The following is a 20,805-nucleotide window of genomic DNA, read 5'->3' on the forward strand; positions in this document are numbered from 1 at the left end:
AAAAAGGAAAAAAAAAATTCAAAAAAAATGGATAAGTTAGTGATTCTCAAGTGGAGGCTCAGTGGCCTGTGCTCATCATCCAACTGAACAAAATATAATGGATTACTGTGTTCCATAGATGGTAGCATACAACTACATAAAATGTTACAGGGGAAAGCCAAATGTTGCTGGCTCAACCAAGAAGCAGTTTCCCAGGTTATGTTTTATACACATAACTTAGATGAGTATTACTACACACCTGCCAGAATTTATGTTAAGCAACTTCTCTTTTCAAGCTTTTTACATGAGTACAAGTTAAATTTCCAACCAGAGTTAATTGAAATCATTATGTTGTCAAGATATTTCATAATATTAACATTGGATTGATAGTCTTTTCATGGAACTATTTCAAAGTACTTCTCAAAGAAATGCTTTGCAATTTACTATGTTAATTAAAACAAAACTAGATCTATTGATTTTAAATGAAAATGTTGACACTAATATAATGCTTTCAGTATAAAATGTATTACTTTTTCCATAAGGCTGGCTTAACCTGGTTAAATGGGGGGGTGGGGTGGGCTCTAGTACAGCAGGACAAGAAAAACCCCTATAATTTTCCCTTTCCTTTTCCAACTACCATAAACTAAGCTGGCATGTGCCTCCCATGCAATAAAGGCTTTTTACTTCTAACTGTTGTCTGTATTCTGCGAAATACTATGAGACTTTATTGCTGCAATGGTCACAGTAAAAACATGGCTTCCTGCAACTATAAAAATAAAATATTAGGATGAAGAAAAAAACCCCAAGCATTAAGCTTTGCATTATAACTTCCCTTGACCTTGCTTTGTTATACAGCAGCATGAAGGTCTCTACATGGCTGCATTAAAATACTTTACAAAAAAATCTTATCTATAGACCCATAGATAATGTCATGCAGTGCAGGAAAGTACACATGATTTAATACAAATCTTGTGGTTTTTAACAGTTTTCATAGAACACTGAATCTGTCAACAAATCTAAATCTGTCTAAATCTGTAAATCTAAATCTGTTTAAATTGCAAGAATAAAATTCCCCTTTATTTATTATCAAACATGGATTTATCTATGCCAGATTAAAGGAAATCAGCATGGCAGTAAAGAGAAATGTCCTTAAGACAAACTCAAAAAAGAAATCAAGTTATCCAATTCTGCATTTAGAGCAGGTATCTTTGCCTCACTGTAGTGCCAATGAGCAAGTACTGTTTCAAAAGACTAACAAAACCATTAACCAAATCTAATCCCTGTACTTTAAAACCTACGCATACAGTTTCAGTTAATATTCTGTCTAATCCCTGCTCCCATTGGAATCAGCAGAAGATACACACACTAAAGAGTCTGTGTTTCCTTTGCTGTCTTTTGGGAATATAATTACTGAAGTACAACAGGTAGAGATACTCATGTCCTTGGGAGTAACCATCACATGGATGCATTTCCGTGTAAGCAGGGGTGTAAACTTAACAGACCTTCAGTTCAGCAGGAAGTGCACTACTAGGTGACTGTATCAGAAATTATATTTCGTTGAAACTTATTGGTTCACATTCCCTTCCTACAGAAACATGGAAAAAATTGGCTCGTTCATTTCCCAGAATTTTACCAAGGAAAAAATGGCAAGGCTTCCATCAGTGGGGGAGGGAAAAATCTAATTCTCTAGTCAAACACAAGAGAAAAGACCTCACTGACAAGTCTAAAAGTTTTACTAAAATTTCCAGTACCAGTTTTCCATCTTGAAGCTCACGGACACAAACTGCAAATAAGGCACAGTATCCCAACACTGAAAAGATGTCTAGAAAACTGCAAGTGCTATAGAGAACCATATAAAACCATAATGTCCCCAAATTTTTAAGAACCTGCTTCAGCCAAACTTTTGCTCAAACTTTAACTGCCACTACCATTAAATATTATGCTCATATTTGGTCCTGCCAAGGGAAAGGCTTGACAGAGGAGTTTGGACAGAATTTCATTTCTATTCAACAGCAGTTGACCTTGAGCCTAGAAACTCCCTAGAGGATTGTGGCAGGAGAGTTTTTCTGCTTTGTTTTAATTCTAAAACCTATTCATCTTCCTCTAGGGGAAAAAAATCCACAATTAGCTCTACATTACCAATAGGCCTGCACATGTATTCTCTTTAAATTTCTTGAAGGAAGACAGGTGTCTGCAGCTCTGATAAAGCTTCATTTGGCTCTCTGACAGGAACATACTATTCCATATATGTTATTTTCATCCTCAAATTTAGCCATCTACATCTGTCCTCAATTAAAGCAGTGTAAATACGGATCGACTGAGCTAACTCCAATTAAATTACACAGTTAAGCACAAGACCAAAACTCGACCCAGAAGCTAGAAATGAATTTAACTTTGTGTTCCAATATGCTTTTAGTCTTACAGTGCCTTAGATTTTCCTCTGAACTCTTTTTTAGCATTTTGACAAAGAATCACACTACGTATTTTTGAAGCAAACCAGCACGCAGAGGAAGGTAACTCAAATAACACACTTGTCGACACTTCTGTCAGCTAATTTATGCTTTTTAGATATTTTTGGCATTGCTAGCAAATAAAGGCATGTATTTTGTTTTTACAGTTCTTGAAAGTGTAACTGCTTATCACAGCAGACATCCTGCTGTCAACTTTTTCTACATAGAGGCTTTAAAATTCAACTGGTTTACCTTTTCTCCAGTCTAAAAAGTAGAAAACATCCACACACAGACCAAATAAATACTCATTAATATTTGCAACTAGTACAAAAGGTAGAAGTACTAATTATATGCATTAATATTTAATGACTGCTGCCCAGGTGAAGTTAAATTCTTAAGAGTCAGTTATTCATTTTTATAACAAAAAGTCACTTTTTCACATCTCTTATGCCAAAAGCATAAAAGACCAGAAAACAGGTGCAGGAAGCACTTACTGTATTCCTTTAATGTCTAAACTAAAATTCTTGGACATAATGATATATTCTGTTAAGAGAAATCAAAGGACTTTGAATCATCCACAAGAATAAAACTTAGAAAACATATTATGTTATCAGAAAACACATTAGAAAATGTATTATGTTGTAGAAAATGTATTATGTTAGGAAATAAGAGGCATGTACTCATCTCTCAGGAAGCATGAGAAGCAAAGGCGGTCTTTTAACCTGAGCGATGAGAGCAAGGCACAGTTTCTCAAAACACACTTTTTATTGTTTGTTTCAACTTAAGGGTAAAGCATGAGAGACTATACTGCATTTCAGACTAAAAATCCCTGATCTGAAGCAGAATCTTTGAAACAACCATAGAAACCTCCCAGTCTGGTATAGTCGGACACATTCAATAAAAAGAGAAAAGATGGGCAAGATTAAAGAAGGACCAAGCATTTTGAATGTTTAAGAATAAACGTGCTGAGCTGATGACAAAAACCATTAATTCCCTCATTTGGAATAAATTATATGATGAACCAGTAGGTGTTTACTAGTTCATCTTACAGCATTCAAGTTGTATTAGGTGCTATCAAATCAAAACGAACAGAAGAGCATGCCTTAGCTTAGTATCAAGTGAACTGGTTGAAATATTCATTAGAAATAATGTAAAAAATCTAGAGAAATATGGTGTCATTAGTTCCACTCACCTACATTTCCATCAGGTAAACACAGGGCTTTGCTTAGCAAAATTCTCTCTGTAGAGTATTTTACTAGCAACTACATATAACATTCCTCAACAGCTCATGCTGCCATGATTTGCTAACAAAAGGTTGGGAGTCTTGAAATTTAAATCCAACCCTTTCAAAAGGTGATGCCTAATTTAATGCAGAGATCACTTAATAATTTTAAAAAGAAAAAAAAAAACCCAAAACATAAAAACAAACCCAAGTGCACCAAACCAAGCTTAAAACTGTTTCTTCTGGGTTTATTTAGTATTGACAAAAGTAATGGGCCTTCTTATATAAACACCCAAATAACACAAAAATACCAATACTCATGCCAAGTCAGAAGTTGTTGCAATATTAACATACTTGAAACAAAATGGGAAAGAGGATTCATACATACTCATCACTGTACCTGCAAATGAGACTTAATAGCAGATAATAAAGCTATTTTCAATTAGTATGCTAATTGTGAAAGTGTAACAAAAACGAAGATTTTCCAAGCTTTTTCATGTATTCCTATTCCTTGAATAATCAACAAGACAAGTAGAGATTTCACTACAAGTACAAGGATCTGCTATCAGTATTCTTAGTTACAGGAGGCAAGACTCAAGCCTCTCTCAATCCAAAGCTTACTTTGTGGCAAACTAAAAGTTTTCAGGCTTCATCACATACTTATTCTTGTAATTCCTGAATATCATTGAATTAACTCATGATAACTCAACCAGCTCTATAATTTGCTTTTTATAAAACCAGATCTAACTTTTTTTTACACTACAAGATGCATTCTCCAAGTAAAACAAAACATCTCACACAGACAAGCTTTTCATTTGTAGAAATAAAACAGTGGGTTTGGATATCCAATGGAACTGCATCATTAAAAAATTGGTCATTCATATAAAGAGCCATCAGCTGTAAAGAGACCACAAGCAACTAGTGCTGATGCTCAAGGCCTTTTCCAAAAGAGAATACATAATAATTCTAATGGACTGAATGGCAAGGAAAAATTCAGATTATCTGTCTGCATCTATCAGATCCAAAAAAAATTTTTAAAAAAGCAGAAGTGCAGAAAAATACACTAAGGAAAAGAGCCTGTATAGTCAAAAAAAATTGATACATGAGTATACAATCTCCAAATGCATAATATGGAAGTAAAAATCATTCATGTACAAATATACAAAATTTATATAAAGCAGACACATGCATTTCATATTACTAAATTGATTTAACTATATAGACAGAAATGTATTCTGGAGCAGAAAATGTGTATTGGGAGAGAAAAAAAAGTTCTGATTTCACTAATTTTAAAAGCTGATTTCAATGCTTTTTACAAGCATGGGTAATTAATCTGAATCCTATATTGCGCAGAAACAAAGGAGTAATACAAAGTTTAGTTGCATGTTCAAAGTCATGCAAGTTACTGTTAGATCTGAGAAGAGAAAACATATCAAACCTCAGCAGTCACACGCTGCAGCTACTGAATTCACACTGTTCCCATTATTTTTGAAGAGCGCCCAAAAATGCTTAGAAAATTTAAAGTTTCTGCTATGGACCACACCATCTATTGTGAATCCTCTAGATCATACCTCAAACAGAGAAGAGTTTTCTGCCCAGCTAACTCCTCCAAAAGCTTTAAGCCAGTGGCTGACAACTTTTTCCAGCCTAGAGACACTTAAAATTATCCATTGTATTTAAAAATACCAGACAGCAACTGTAAATCTATCAATCTGGTAACTTGATTTTCTTAGTTACTTCTCACTTTTCAGCCATCTCCAACAGCAAATTGAAAACCACCAACTTATCCAAAATAACTTTGTAATAATTACCATGAGAGAAAACAAGACAAAATCAGAATATGTAATCTATAGGGAAATTATTACAACATTTTTAACAGATTGATATGAAAATAGCTACAGGTTTCTCCAATACTTTTCTGTTAGCATGACATGATGATTTATGCTGCTGTTTTGTAATAGAGAAAAAACTTTGGATTCTCATCTACTTTGATATTCTTAAAAAATCTTCTAAGTAGCACAAAACAGTTTTCAAACTTTGTCTGACAGTGTGCAGCTTGATCATATTCATTGAAGCAAATCAGACATAAGCACCAATGACAAAATTTGCTCTGGCCATGGTTGAGAACAAAAACCACAAACTTGCAGCCTTGAAAAAATAAATCTGAACAAACTACTATAATTCTCAAGAAATATCCTGCTGAATTTCTTAGAGCAGAATGTAGAACTCTGATTTAGCTGAAACAAATAGAACTGAGTGGTGCAGCTCCCATATGCATGGGGGCCAAACGGCAGCATGGACAAGAAATGGCAGCAGGGAGCACTGTCCAGACAGTCCAATGACACTCACAGCCCACACAGATCAAGTGCCAGCTGCCCCAATGCCACTCTAAAGCTGAACTCAACCTTACAGCATCTGAGTTGGCTCGATTTTAAAATCCCAAACAAAGCATCCAAACTCACAAGAGAAGACTTTCTCCCTTGTCCTAATGAACAGATTTTTTTTAAAAAAAAGGAAGAAATATAAAATTAAACAGCTGACAGGGATATTACAAACAGTTTGCAATGTTACTAAACTGCTGACAATACACTCATACTTGTTACCAAGATACATAGCTATACTTTCTCAAGGGACGTTCAACACCTTCAGAATACATGTTATAGGATTAAATATAATGGCTGACAAGAACCAAGAGCTCAGTATTCTACAGCAGGCTCATGACAGGATCACATTTTGTATATCACAACAATCAGATGGCTCACTAAAATCTACTCATCTCTACTGAACTAATTTTTAAAAGATTTTACCCCTGACAGGCACAAACTGATTTTTTTAACAGTCTGTAGGAGTTACATGTTTTTCAATGAGGGGACTGTGGGCATCTGACAGAACTGGATGGCTTAGTTTGCATGCAGTCTATAGAAGGCAGGATTGGGTTCCACATTTCACTTTTAGTTCCCAAGTGGTATCCCCATTCTAAGCAGTAACAAGTACACTGTGTTTGAAATTTTTATTTTATTAAATTTGGACCAGAAATAGAGGAAGAATCAGATACTGTTTCCTTTCCCATTCGATATTTACCCTGCCTCATTAAGTCAGTTTTGTGACTCCTTCTTCACAGTCACAGTTAGCAATTCCATAGCTCATAAGAAGGCATGGCATTACATTGCAGAAATTGCCTTTTCCCCCACCTATCCTAGATAGCTCTGATGAATAGAAGCAGTCTTCACAAGATTCAAAGAGCCAACAGGATTGTTTCAAACTTCTGAAAAGTTTTTGTCTCTTTGCCTTTTTTTTCCCCCCATACTCCTTACTCAAAATATTTTCTCCTATCTTTATCCCAAGCTGAAGGGAAATGTCTGCAGGATGAGGACTCTAACTAGGAAGGAGGAGCAGGATCATTCAAGAGGACAAGGAAGTTCCTCCCTTAAACTCATGGCATTTTGCTCTGGATTTATGGAAGGTTCTGAGAGCATTCAGCTTCTAGGTAAAACATATGGAACAAGCAATTAATATTCCCTGATTTTTACTTCTAATTGACAAGTTCTCCATGCTAGTTTCTACCATTAGATTACCTGCTCCCTTTTCAGAAAGGCAAATATAGAGTTACTACTACTTCAATTGAACCAAGCCTTCCAAACCTTACCAGCACAGACATCAGACTTCACAGGAAAAGTGGGACTTCCTGCAGCTTTGGTAGTAAGCTTTGAAGTTGTCTCCGCTGCAGCATTTGAAGCTAAAACAAAGCATTAATTAAAGCAGAGAGGAATCTCCTGTGCCAAAGCAACGCGAATTTAAGGAGCTACATAGAACTACTGAGGGATATGTTGAGAATATTCCTCAAGAAACCTCTGAATATTCAAGAAATACTTAAAAACAGTTTCAAAAGGAAAATAAAAATTAGCTAAAAAGGAAAAGGAAACTGATTTTGATAGACAATATTTTGTGTGAAAATTTTGCTGAACATCAAAATGGAGATTTTTTTCTTTTTACCACAAGCTTAGCAGTTTGTGCCATTTACCCCATGCTTCAGAACAAATGATTGATGGTAGAGCTGTACAAAAACATACACAGAATTTTCTTCCAAAACATTCATTATCACATCAGTGCTTTGATTACAAGCACAATTTTTTCGAATACACTAAGCACAAAGAGAATAAAACACCATAAAACCCCCAATATTATCAACTGCATCATCAGAGCAGCCCTTCACATAGGAACAGCACAAATGCCTTAGGGGAAGCCATCTGTCTCCTCCAGTAAGCTTTGCAAATACGCAGAATTGTGTTTGCATCTTTTGTTCAATACCTGGCTATTGTCAGTGGCCCATAGGTGGAAGGTAAATTTCCCCTGTACTACACATTAATCAAGAGGATCAACACACCATTACCACAAGGCACATTTCTGTATTTACACACTTTCATGCCAGATTCATGCAAGAAAAAAGTGGCAAAGACATGCCCTTACTCATGTTTGACATGCATAGCCAGCAATACAGGTTATCAATAGTGCAATCTTACACCAATTTTTCACCAATGAAGCACTGTATAACAGAAGCTTACCTAAACCACGTTTGCCATCTGAAGAGCAAACACGTTCGTGACTTTCTCAAAATAATCACACCATTCAAAACTTTATATATTATTTTTAAAGTGTGTTTGCTTTTCTTCATTTTAATGACAGAATGCCATGCATAGCTTCATTTAGACAAGAAAAGAAGTGGTACTTGCAAAAAAATTTAGCAGAAGATATTTATTCCCACTGTAGGAAAAGCCTCATGCTTTTAAATACTATTAGAATGGTTTCTGCAAGCATAGCCAACTATCTAAAGGTCACAAAAGTCACTGCATCACAGCCCTAAGTCCGAAGATAACTTTAAAATGGGTAACTTCCATAGCAGCAGCTATAACCTAACTGAAAATAAGATAGAGTAGGCTACAGTGAGATCTGGCTTACAAAAAGGAGGCTTATAAAAATAAGGAGTTTCAATTAAGATAAATTGCATGTGTTATATATACACTAATTTTCTACTTTTCCACCTTTTGCATTAAAAATTCAAATACAATGTTTTAAGTCCAGTTCTGAGAATATTTCATGTCATTTCTTTATAAAATGTACTTTTTATTCATTTCTTGATTTGATTTTACCAGTACATGTACCTTATGCTAACCTTATCCATTCTCTACATAGCAGTACTTGAAACTGGTAAAACTGAGTAGAAAAAATGCAGTTTATGTTTGATTAGCCATATAACTCATGAAAAACCTCAGAGAAAAGAAAATTTAAGTTTAGCATGTGTTAATCATAGAATATGCTGAATTGGAGGGATACATTAGGACCATTGTATCCAACTCCTGGTCCTGCAGAGGACACCCCAAGAATCATCATGCAGTATGCATTATTCCTTTAAGTACAAGATCCACTGAAATTACAGCAGTTTCCCAAAAATAAAAAGTACAGCAACAATCAGAACAGCTACATCTAAATGTAGCACCTATGTGTGGTTTTAAAGACCTATGTGCAACAGAAGAACTTTCTCACCAGACTCTGAGCAGAAGCCCACCCTTCAATCCAGAACAAAAAAACCTGCAAAACCCCCCCCTTGCTATTGTCAATAACAAATAAATATTCAGAAAATGCATAACTGGAATTTAAACTAGATGCAGTTACCATAGAAACAAACAAGACTTACTCAACACTTCCTACTCTATTCCATTATCATTACCTCATGAACTTACATGGAGAACATTGTTCCTATTCCTATGGAAACCCTGGAAATAGCCCCCATCATTGTCACGGATGAAGGCAATCTAGAACTCATCCCTTGGATTCATTTATGTGCCACCAAGGCCTATGAAAGATTAAAAATAACTAAACAAAGTTCATTTCTCAATAGAGATGAGCAGAATCAACCATTCCCCGTGAACAGCTGGCAGGTGAGTGCCAAACACTGACAAGCCGCTCATAATCTCTGAACATCTGCAATGATCAGACCTGTGCAGTTACACTGACACCCTGCAAGGTGCATGCAAAGCACTTTGGGCACTGCCTTGTTACAAATGCCCCAGCTAGGGAAGAATCTGCTCTTCAATCCTTATGTCATTTCTCTTATTTTTTGACCGCAATGAGGAAAAGGGAACTTTTATACAAATGTAATAGTGTATAATCTAAAATACATATATAATTCTTTCCATCTCCAAGAACTAAAATAACTTAAAAAAAAAAAAAAAAAAGGCAGCAGCAAACAAAACCAAAAAAGAGGAGGAAAAAAAAAAAAGAGGTGTGGGCCACCAGCAAAACCACATCATAACACCCAGGGCATGGAACATCATGTGAGTCCTGCCTGTGCAGTCAGATCTAGAAGCTGAGAAAGACTTTCCCTTTTCTCCTTTATGTTCAGAAACCTAGACCACAGCTAAAGGGCAGATATGGCACTATTTATTTTTGCCTGACTAGGATTTTCTCTAAGTCCCACCAAACCTTGCATAACTAAGAAAAATCGTAATGTCAGAGCAAACAAATTGTTTTATCAAAGAATGCATGTGCTTCACTGCTGCAAAACTAATGCTATATTGGACTTGTAAAAGGCTTGGAACACTATGAGTATGAAATACTAAATCACTGAAGCATGCATTCAATTCCTACTCTCTAGCCAATTAATATATTTTATTCTAAATTAAGTCCTATTCAGATTAACTGCAGCCATAGAATATTACACATGCTCAGAAAAAATTAAAAAAAGCTATGTTAATTTCACAAGAAGATTGGTTACAGGACATTTCCAGGATGAGAGGGATCCAAAAGGAAAAAAAAAAAAAAGAAAGAAAAAAAAGAAATTTATGAGAACTTGTCTGATCCTCGAGAAAACGTATTAAACTTCATAATTGAATTCTGAAATGTTGCATACTCATGTTTGCTGAAGGTTTCTCTTCCTGCTTTGAAAACCTGGTGAAATAGCTGATACTGTCAAGAACACTGTCAAAAAATGTATATGTATACCAGCCACAACTGCTTGTCCAATTTCTTATCTGTCAAATACCAAATTATCCTTTGAGCTCCTATTCTCATTAAAGCAAGGAGATAACAGCCACTATGTCTTTGGAAACAGGGGGAAACCCCACAATTTCTGAACTATTAAATTTCACTCTGGCAGCTAGAAAGCTATTACATATCACAAGAAGTTGTGGGGATTTTCCCCCACTCAATGCTAAAAAAATTTGAGTCCTTTCATTCAGAAAAAAAAAAAAAAGAAATTAAAAGTAAATAAAAAGCAGCAAGAACAAATCTAGCTGTGAAAAATACTGAAAAAAACCAAAACACACAAGGAAACAGACCAAAAGGCATATAAAATACCTATCTATATTTCCCAGGAAAATTTATAGTAAATACTTATATAATTAAAGATCCACTGGTTTTCCCCAAATCAGTAGTGAGGCCCTCTACCCTTTCTTAATAATTTCTCAGAAGTCCAGTCAAGGGTCTACAGATTCCCATAGACTGAACTGTGTCAAATTCAACAATATACGTATGACTTCATTCTGTATATCAAACACTCCATCTAATTAAGAAAATCTTTTTCTTCTTACTCAAATGATATAATTTCAGGAAGCAAAATCAGTTCATAAACATGTTTAATTTCCTGCATCTTGAGATTAATTATGAATGTGTCTGATTCTTCTTTGAGAAACTCACCTCAGAAATCTGATACTTCCATCATCTACAGCATTTTACAGCACTTCAAAGTAAATCAGTATTTTCCTGAACAGATTTTATGCAAACTTGTACCTTTTACTGCTATTTATATTTATGCCATTCAACATCAAATGCAAACAGAACTGCATGGGTTCAATTAGCATGTTCACAAATCATGTGCTTATGCAATTTAACATGGACACATTTTTAAATCACATGTCAAATTCCCATCTACATTGTTGAAGAGCAAAAGTCACATTTTCAAAGGTTGTGGCATCAAGAACATTATATTTCAGTGATGATTTTATTTCGAACCAGTTACAAAATTTCACTGGGATTCTCTGAAGTGATTTTAATCACTTTAGCTTCTAGTTTATAAGTATGTGCATTCTAAAAAGAAATCTAATCCAAATTACAGAGGAGACACTTTTTACTGCAGCGAACTCCACACAAAACCCTTGCATTTTAATATTTGACAATGCTCTAAAGCAATTCTGTTTAAATAAAGTGAAAAATGAAAAAGTTTTATTCCCTTTAAGCCACACATTATCATCATCTGTCTCCATTTGATATGTAACTGCTCACAGGTTTGAAGGATTTTTACACTAATAAAGAAAAGTGCAAAGGAAATATAAAATCATTATTAGTCTATTGAATATATCACAAATCTTGTTGCATAGCCATTTCAATCTTGTCTTTGCTTTCCAGTTCTGACCACTCTCTACATTTGTATCACTGGGCTTAATTTCTAAGTTTGCTTCCATTCTTCCAGGTACAATTTTCAGATAAAAACAGGTCTGTATTTTATAGTCTTACTTTTAACACCTAATATGAAATTAATAAATTCACTGTTTGTAGTTCAAAATCATGGGGCAGAGTAGTGAAATCGGCTGGTGAGTGGACTGGCAGTCATTTTTTCTTACTTGCTGTCTCTGCCTCTCTCTTGCAGTGGGAACTAGTCTGCTATTTGCAGAGAAAATTAGGATTGACTCAGTGCTGATGCAACAAACCAATCAAAAACCCTCCACTAATGCTGGGACACAGTGCTTCCTTTAAAATAAAAACATAGAAAATCACAGAAAACTTACAAGTACTCTGCCAGTTAATGTCTGGGCAGATATCATGACTCCTGCCCAATCCTTCACAGACGTCATCCATCCCACTTCTGCTGCCACATTCTCCTCTTTTTCATCTGTTGGTTTGCAGGCTCCATCTGCCTGTGTATCTCCACCACCATTGATCTTCTGGGCCTCCTGCAAAGTAAGTATTTGGGTTAGTTAATGTTAGCAGTTTGACAGTGAAATTCAGTATATAGGTGGGGCCAAGACTAGCAATAAAAACCAGAAAATCTGTCTTCCTGGATCCCTGCTAGGTAAAACTAAGAACCTATTTGGACACATCTTTAGAAATAAGAGAAATAGAAATGTTCTATAAGGTACCAGACTAACTAGATAATACTCTCCTTGACATTACATCTTCAAAACATATACTTAGCACTAAATATACAATATGTTACTTTGTTACAAGCAACATAATTGACAACAGGTCCGTTTGCAATTACAAATGAATCTGTCAGACATACACCCAAAGACCTTTCGATGTATCAGTTCAAAATACTGCATAGTAGGTGTGAACATAATTTATGCACAATTTTAATTTCCCATCACTAGAATTAATTATCTGAGTAAACCTTCACTGAGAAGCATGATGTAACAAGACAGCAATTATGAAGTGTGAGGGGAACAAAATCCATCATAAAGAATCTGCAGGGAGCTGCCACGCTATCAGTGAACCTGTGTTTCAATGGAAGTGTTTAATATATCACAGGAATTATTCTGTCAGTAAGTGGCTCTCACAGAAAGAAGAGCTAGAAATTAGAGGAGCCTCAGCTGCACCAAGCTCACTGATGAGTAACATGCACTGGAATTCATATCAGTCTCTCATGGATGCTGCAGCAAGGATGTCGTGCTCTGTGACTGCCTGTGATGTGCAACAGTCATGGGTGCTGCACAAACATCAAGGGAAACGACTGGAAAAGCCAGCATGGATTGTACAGTGTTTAAATCATACTGCATGCAAAGCATCACTGTGCCACGAGCATGCCTTTGGTGACAGCATAATACTAATGACTTCCTGAATACTTGACAAGTTATGCTAAACAAAAATAGGAGAGGCAGCAAAATTCAGCAGTGAAGCAAGTCCTGAGCACTAGACCTGCATTAGTGTTCCAAGCACTCTGCACAGACCAACAGTTTGAATGATCTTGTTTACAGATTACTTGTCTGTAGGCCAGTAAGCAGGAAATCATTTGCCATTAATCCCCTTTGGGATATCTTTTATACAAGCAAGGATGCTGTATAAATGGTGGTTATGTGATAATTATTGCAGTAGAAGTATATCCTGTGATGGTCAAAACGCATAGCTGTGAGATGGCCTTGAGGACACAGCTGGACACAAGGGTACAGGAACTTCCTGAGAGTAACACTGAGCTAATAAAGCAATATCATTGAATCTGTCAGCAATGAACAGTAAAACAATGCTAAAAATGTAAAACAGAAACCAACAGTTGTTTTCAGAGAAGCTCAACACTGCAACTTACTTAGGTAATCAGATTCTTTTCTCTCTATTAGTTTCCCTCCCAGAAAGCAGGCTCCATGTTCTTACTAGCGATTACAGCAAAGTGTGATGTTACTATATTGATAATAACAAATTATTTAGAGTTACAACAGTAATTCAGTACACTTCCCAAGCAAATAACGCAACAGAAATTTAAAATTACTTTGTATTTGCATAGCTGGACCTCATTCACAGACAAATTTGGACGCAGTGAATCAGATGTTCTACTCTCGGCGTTGAAAGACGTATCCTGTGCCGCACACGCACCGAGCACAACCTACAGATGAGCTCACTGCAGAGGACAGCGATGTACGACAAGAACGCTTGCCTGGAGCCAGCTGGGACCCAAAGCCACAGAGATCAGACCCAAAGAAATGCCTTCATCACCATCAAGGTTTCGATTACAAACCAGGAAAGAGAACACTAGGCTCTGTACTCCAAACAATACTGAAGCTTAGGCTACCCAGACATATCTCCAAGGCCTCACTGGTCCTGGCTGCCATCCCCAGGGTCTCCTGTGACTCAGACGCCCTCTGTGGCCCAGGACACCACTTCAGCCCCATCCAGGGCTCCCACAGCCCTGTCCTTTCCAGCCCTGGTGAGGCCACAGCCAGCTCCCTGTGCCTGAGCCATGGGCTGCTGCCCCAGGCTGGCCCAAGAAGGCTCCAGGCCAGGTCTTGTCCCACCAGCCCAGCCATGGTGCTGGGCAGGCCCCTGGCCCATGGGAGCCCCACAGCCCTGACAGCTACAGACTGCTTAAAACACCACACATGACATGTCTTTCCCTCTTCCCACCAGCTTCTCTGCCTTTTGTAACTGCTAGAGCTTGTCTTTCAGAACTGTAAGCTTCGCACCAGTTTTGCTCCATGGTCCTCCTCTGCACTGCACAGTGTGCTTTCATACTCTGTACAAGTTTCTATTGAATGAACTAATGTGGTTTTCATAGTAAAGGAGGTATAATTATCTCTTGCTCTCAGATAAGAAAGTGAGGTAGTGATGAGGTACCTAACTCAGTCACTAGAGAAGTCACTGGCAGAGCCAGGATGAAACCACAGTTTTTTTTGATATTTTTACCCAGCAGCACTTGTTTAAAAGTGCACAGATGCACACCTTGCTAAAAACACTCACAAGTGCACAGATGCACACCTTGCTAAAAACACTCACAACTACAGACCTTGCTATAGAAAGTCACAGAACTACAGATCACTAAACAAAAAGCTGAATAAAAAAGTCAATTTTATTGAACTTGTATTAAGGCTAGAAAATTCTTTTATTGTATACATGTTCCTTACCCCCAATCTTTTGTCAATAGATGTGATTGCTCACAAGATATAAAAATAATTTAAAATTTCCTAGCACTCAATGAAATAGGAGGCAATTTACTTAATTGAAGGAGAAAGGTAGCTTTTATATTTTGAAAAGGTTTTCATAACCTACAGTTCTTTTGCTGTATTGACTTTTCGTTGCCAATAGAATAGAGCAGTAAAACATGACAAACCTATTCAGTATTTGATTCTCTCAATGTATTAAAGTCTTTAATGCATTGAATGGCTGTATTTCTGTATTTATGCTACTTACTTCACCTCTATTAAAATCTCCCACCCATATTATTTCTTAATTAAAATTTAAGTAAAATAATCATCCCCTGCCAAGTATGATTTGGAACAGACTCTCATGATCAGCCTAGCTCCTGCCATTATTGTAGCTATAATTAACATGCAGATTAGTTGCTGTTATGTAATATTTGTATTCAGTTGGGATATTTTATATTTTTTTATCTACATAGCTAGCTTTTGTCTTACTTAATTGGCAGTTGAGCATTAGGAAAAGTTTATCCCTGAGTCATTATGCAATTGTGCAGTGATCACTAAAGGAGGTTTAAAGGTTGCTTTTTTTTTATACTGAGCAAAATATTCAGTCCTGTTATTAAGGATATAGTCTTGTTTCATTGCTATTTCCTCATCCCAGTGCACTGAGTAACCAACACCTGAAAAAGGTGCTTAAAGTAATAACCTGACAGTGACGATAGCTGCTTAATTATTTACAAGTTCAATACTACAAGTAAGAGATCTTTACCCACTCTGCTTACCAGTTTTCATTATTTTAATTACTTCACGGCAGGAACACGCAGGTAGATGAAATGAGAAGCAGTATATTGTGAAATATATTTTTCCTGAACTTTATGACTAAATGGAAACTAGCATGATGAGGAGGTGCGTGTACAGGAATCAGTACTCAGTGTTCTACCAATGGCTTGGCACAGACCTGGACCAGAAACTTCAATGGTTTGTCTCCTATTTTCAGCAATAAGTATTGATTTAGATTACCTAAGTTCTGGGATTCTTGAAGACAGTCACCTTAAGGAAGAACTCTAAAAGGCAAAACTCACTCAAAAACAGGTAACAGTATTCAAAACATAGTCCTGCCTGTTCCATTTCACCTCTAAAATACCTATACAAACATAGAACCACTGCACAGACACCTCATCCAACTCAGGACAACACAAAATCAAATCAGAAAATTATTATGAAACCTTAAAACATCATCTAAGAATAATCTTTTTACAAGTCCTAAAAACACAGGACAACATGAACACAACCTGAAAAGAAGTCTGTGATGTATGGTACTGAAAAAACTTGCTATCTTGTTAAGATATGTTTTAAAACATATGAAACAGGGAGTCAATAATGTGAGGGAAAATACCTGGATTGAAATGCGATGAAACAAAAAAAAAGGATTCAGTAACCTCATTTACCTAACATGTAACTAGCTGAATATTACACAGAAATCATTAAGTATCACCTGTAATGAGATACAGAGCAATGAGTCATGACCACATCACTCAAGAGAAAGTAGTATGCTCAGTCTAAGCAGATGTTTAAAAACAGTAACACCAACTGGGCAAACACAGTATTGGCCTTTGACTTCCACCCTAGATAACATGAGATGAGAAAGGGCCTGTCAGAATGGCAGCTGCTCCTAATTTAATGTATGCAGTAATAATACAACAAGAAAATATCATTTGGAGCAGTTAGGAAAGGGCTGCTTTAGATAATGATGCAGGCAAATAATTTTATCGCTATTAACTGCCCTTAAATTAACAGCATTGCATTCCTAGAGCCTGGCATTTTATGAAATGTTTTATATCAATCAACAACACTATGATAATGCCATTCTTACAAATTAGGAATTTGTATTTATGTTTCTTTCCTTTTCATTTACCTGTTTTCCCAAAGCCACCAAGAGGTGCTATGTGAAGAGAAAGAATTTTGCATATGAGACTATTTCTCCTTTCTCTTGGGCAAATGTCTAAAATACTGTTTAAAATTATTAGATTTCTATCAATAATTTAATTTCATATCCTTCAATACATCCACTCACCACTTTCACATCTCCAAATAGGGGTCTTAAATTTATATAAAACCATAATATTATGCTGCATTCTCTGAAGCAGGGCAATGTACAGTGACTGTTAAGACTTCAGGTACCTACTGCCATAGCAGACACCTTCTGTCAGATAAAGTTACCATCTATTGTCTCCATCTAAACAGCTACTGAGTAACAGTTCATCCAGTGCTAAAAACAAGCAAACAAAAAACCACCCTGCAGCTGTTCACCTGTTCTAGTGCAGTTTAGGAAACAAGCTTTCACTGGAATATTAATAAAGAAAACAAATGGCAATGTGAGAAATGAACAGTTTTATGGAGACTTACAAACTTCTTTTAAGTCAGACTTGTAAGAAAAGAGAAAGCCAAGGCTAAACTAACTAAATGTGAGGTAAGAGGGACTTCTAAACTGGCCTATCCACAGCATTTCTTTGCATATTAGGTTTCACTGACGTCAACTGTCATACTGTAGCTATGGTTCAACTTGTTTCAAAAGATTAATTATTGATACCCAGACAAACATTATTGCTTTCACTGAATAAGAGAACCAGAATGATCTGTGGAAAACATGGCTGATAAGATAACCCAGCATTTTGCTCTCATAAAATATTCACAAGCCATACAAATTTGTTGTCTGCAAATTTGGAAGTCAAAAATAGAATACAAAGCTTTTCTTATTAGTTTAAGATTAAGATGTTATATTCTGTTTTCTACATTCCCAAGGATCTCTAAGAAACACCTTGCCAGTCCTTCCTTACAACCAGAGCCTTACTTTCTATGCTGAGCACCAGAAAATCTTTTTTCCTCTTCTTGCAGTGACCAGCTTTTCTATTGCATTTGTCCAAACCTTCAGTTAATGCTCACAGATTTCATATTCTGTGACCTTCATATTTCTGGTACAGGTTACTCTTATAAAATTCCCTTTTCACTTCATTGCTTTGACTGACAAAAATTGCTGCATTATAGGAATTAATTCTAAAATTTTGACCTGAGAGACAAGATAAACTAGACTAGTAAAATATAGTGTTCCACCCATGATTCCACAAATAGTTCTCCAGTCTGTCAAATGAAGGGTTGCCGGGTATGGCTCTCACTTAAGAATATGAAACAGCAGACACCTACATTATCTGAAAGCTGAAGTACAAAAAGATTCATTTCAAAGATTAAAAATTTCTACACATTAATGGAAATGTTATGATGTAACACTTCCATTGATGTGAAACAGTATTTCCAAATAACTGAAAAACTGTCTGGCAGATTTCCATTCCAGCCTAATAATTGAGAGGAATGCTGAATGTCCCTGTTCTGTTATCAAATTTTGAAAGTCCTCAGTCACATTGTCTAACCTCTTCATGTCTTCACCCTGTAGCTATAAAACAAGAGCAACAACAGTTTCTGTTGCATAGGGATCTTAAAAAGATAAATACACACAGCATTTTAAGTGTCTGTATATTCACCAAGACAGACAACACAGACATAATCTAAGTGAAATCACGAAGACACACTAAAAACCTACTGGTAAAAGCTGCTAGACAATTAAACATGAAGATGTGTAAAAGAGAAGCAATTAAGAACTCCAGACAACATAGGGAAATGAAAAAGGAGAGAAAGTCACTGCAACTTCTTGTTCAAATAGACAAACAGTGCTTTTCAAAAACATGATTGGTTCAATTTAGCAAGTGTTTATATCAATAGTTATGTAAGCTTTCACTATAAGTTAAGAATTTTGGGTAAAATAATTCATGTAAATTTACTGATAAAAATAGAACTAAGTTTGCTTTTGGAGCTTCTGATTGTGTATCAGACCACATTGTTAGAAATAAATAACCTCTGAACTTGTCATAAGATTATGCAATAAGTGAACTTACTGTCTGCAATACATAAGTAAATAAAAAAATAGGATAAGTCAGTGATGTATAGGTTAACATTACTCCTGAAAATATTTCACAAAGTGTCAAACTAATACCTAGCCTTTACATTTATTTTCCTTTTTTAATAGTTAACAGAGCATTTCTTATTAATTTTCTCTCCTAAGACCAAATTATTACCACATTAAAATAGTCTCTGAAGGCCCTTTCAATTACCAAGTAGCAGGCAAGAGGGCAAACAAGCATTTCACTTTATTGATGGGGGCACCGAATTAAAATGAAATGATACTTTTCATAATTCTTTGGTCCCTACACACCACAGAAATATGTCCATTAAGTAAATTAGACAATTACCATGTAAGGCATTAGTCTTCAACTGTATTTTCTGTAGTTCAAGCCTTATATTGAAATCATTCTTTCAAACTATGTTTTTAAAAATCATTTTAAGTAGATTAGCCTTAAATATGATAGAACCTAAACTTGCAAACATATATGAAGCAACTTTAGATGGAACTAAGTTATTTAAAATACAGACAAGTGTTCCTAAATAGAAAAGCATAAAGCGCAAAAAGGTGCATGCATTTTCTGTTACCCTCCTCTTTTGTTTCCTCCCACCTAACAGAAGGCAAATCAAACTAAGCACACAATTGAAAATAAAATTGATAAAGATGTTGTCATGAAATGAAAACTGCTGAATTACCTATACCCTATTGAGTGAGAAATATCTGTCACAGATGACAAAATACTTTCAGGATTTATCCAAAAGTCTCAAAGTGCTTCACAAACGGGAGAAAACAGTCTCAAATATGAGAAAGAAGTAAGAAACAGTGGGGAAATTACCTAACTTGTTTATCTTGATTACAGGAAGTACTCTAGTTGATTGCTTGTAATTTTGTTGTTGTTGTTAGCATTAAGTAATACCCAATTCCAAGATTTTCAGTCATTACCTCGTGGCACTTTTTTTACTGCCATGAAAGAATGAAAGATAGAAAAGAAACCACATTTAATTCTTTCTAATTTTAAGAGAAGTATGACTAGTAAATCTTTTCTGATCTACAGGATCTAGATTACAAGCATAGTTTTCACAAAATGACTATGTGATAGATCCAGCAGTAAGAAAAATAATGAAATAACTATTCACTGCCAGGAATAGTCAATTAAATCACTAAAGAGTTCCAAAAATAGAAAGTTTATTTCACTACAAAATATACTCAAGCACCATTTACAAAATAAGTTTCAAACTGCTTTGTCAGTGCAGTGAAACTTCACATTATCTTCTCAGTTGTGTGTTTTTCTCCATCCTGCTCAATCACAGAAGGAAGGTTTGTACCTTCTAGCAAACAGGAAGTTTTCATTCACTGCATTAACTTCCCAGTCATCTCTCACTCGTGCTATCAGAGGTATCCAAGAGAAGATGTCTAGACTGAAGTGCAGAAGGAAATTCTTCCCCTCTTCTGTGAAATACAGAGTAACAAGGCAGCTAGCACCTGTGACAAACTAATATTCAAAATCACATTTCTATTGTCCAAAAATCACAAAGAATCCATGGATTAGGAAAAGCAATGCCCAGCTTAAAGGACAAAGTACTATAA

General features: G+C 35.8%; 1 protein-coding gene across 30 annotated transcripts in view; it reads right to left on the bottom strand.

Annotated features, from left to right (window-relative positions):
- KCNMA1 (potassium calcium-activated channel subfamily M alpha 1) overlaps positions 1-20,805 on the bottom strand; it is a 411,073-nt gene that overhangs the window by 282,015 nt on the left and 108,253 nt on the right. For all 30 annotated transcript variants that reach the window (XM_064717021.1, XM_064717019.1, XM_064717018.1 and 27 more), the window contains one exon: positions 12,432-12,596. In XM_064717021.1, coding sequence (XP_064573091.1) covers positions 12,432-12,596 — 165 coding nt within the window. The remainder of the gene's footprint in view (positions 1-12,431; positions 12,597-20,805) is intronic.

This window comes from Zonotrichia leucophrys, chromosome 6 (genome assembly GCF_028769735.1).
Source record: "Zonotrichia leucophrys gambelii isolate GWCS_2022_RI chromosome 6, RI_Zleu_2.0, whole genome shotgun sequence".
Classification (NCBI taxonomy): domain Eukaryota; kingdom Metazoa; phylum Chordata; class Aves; order Passeriformes; family Passerellidae; genus Zonotrichia; species Zonotrichia leucophrys.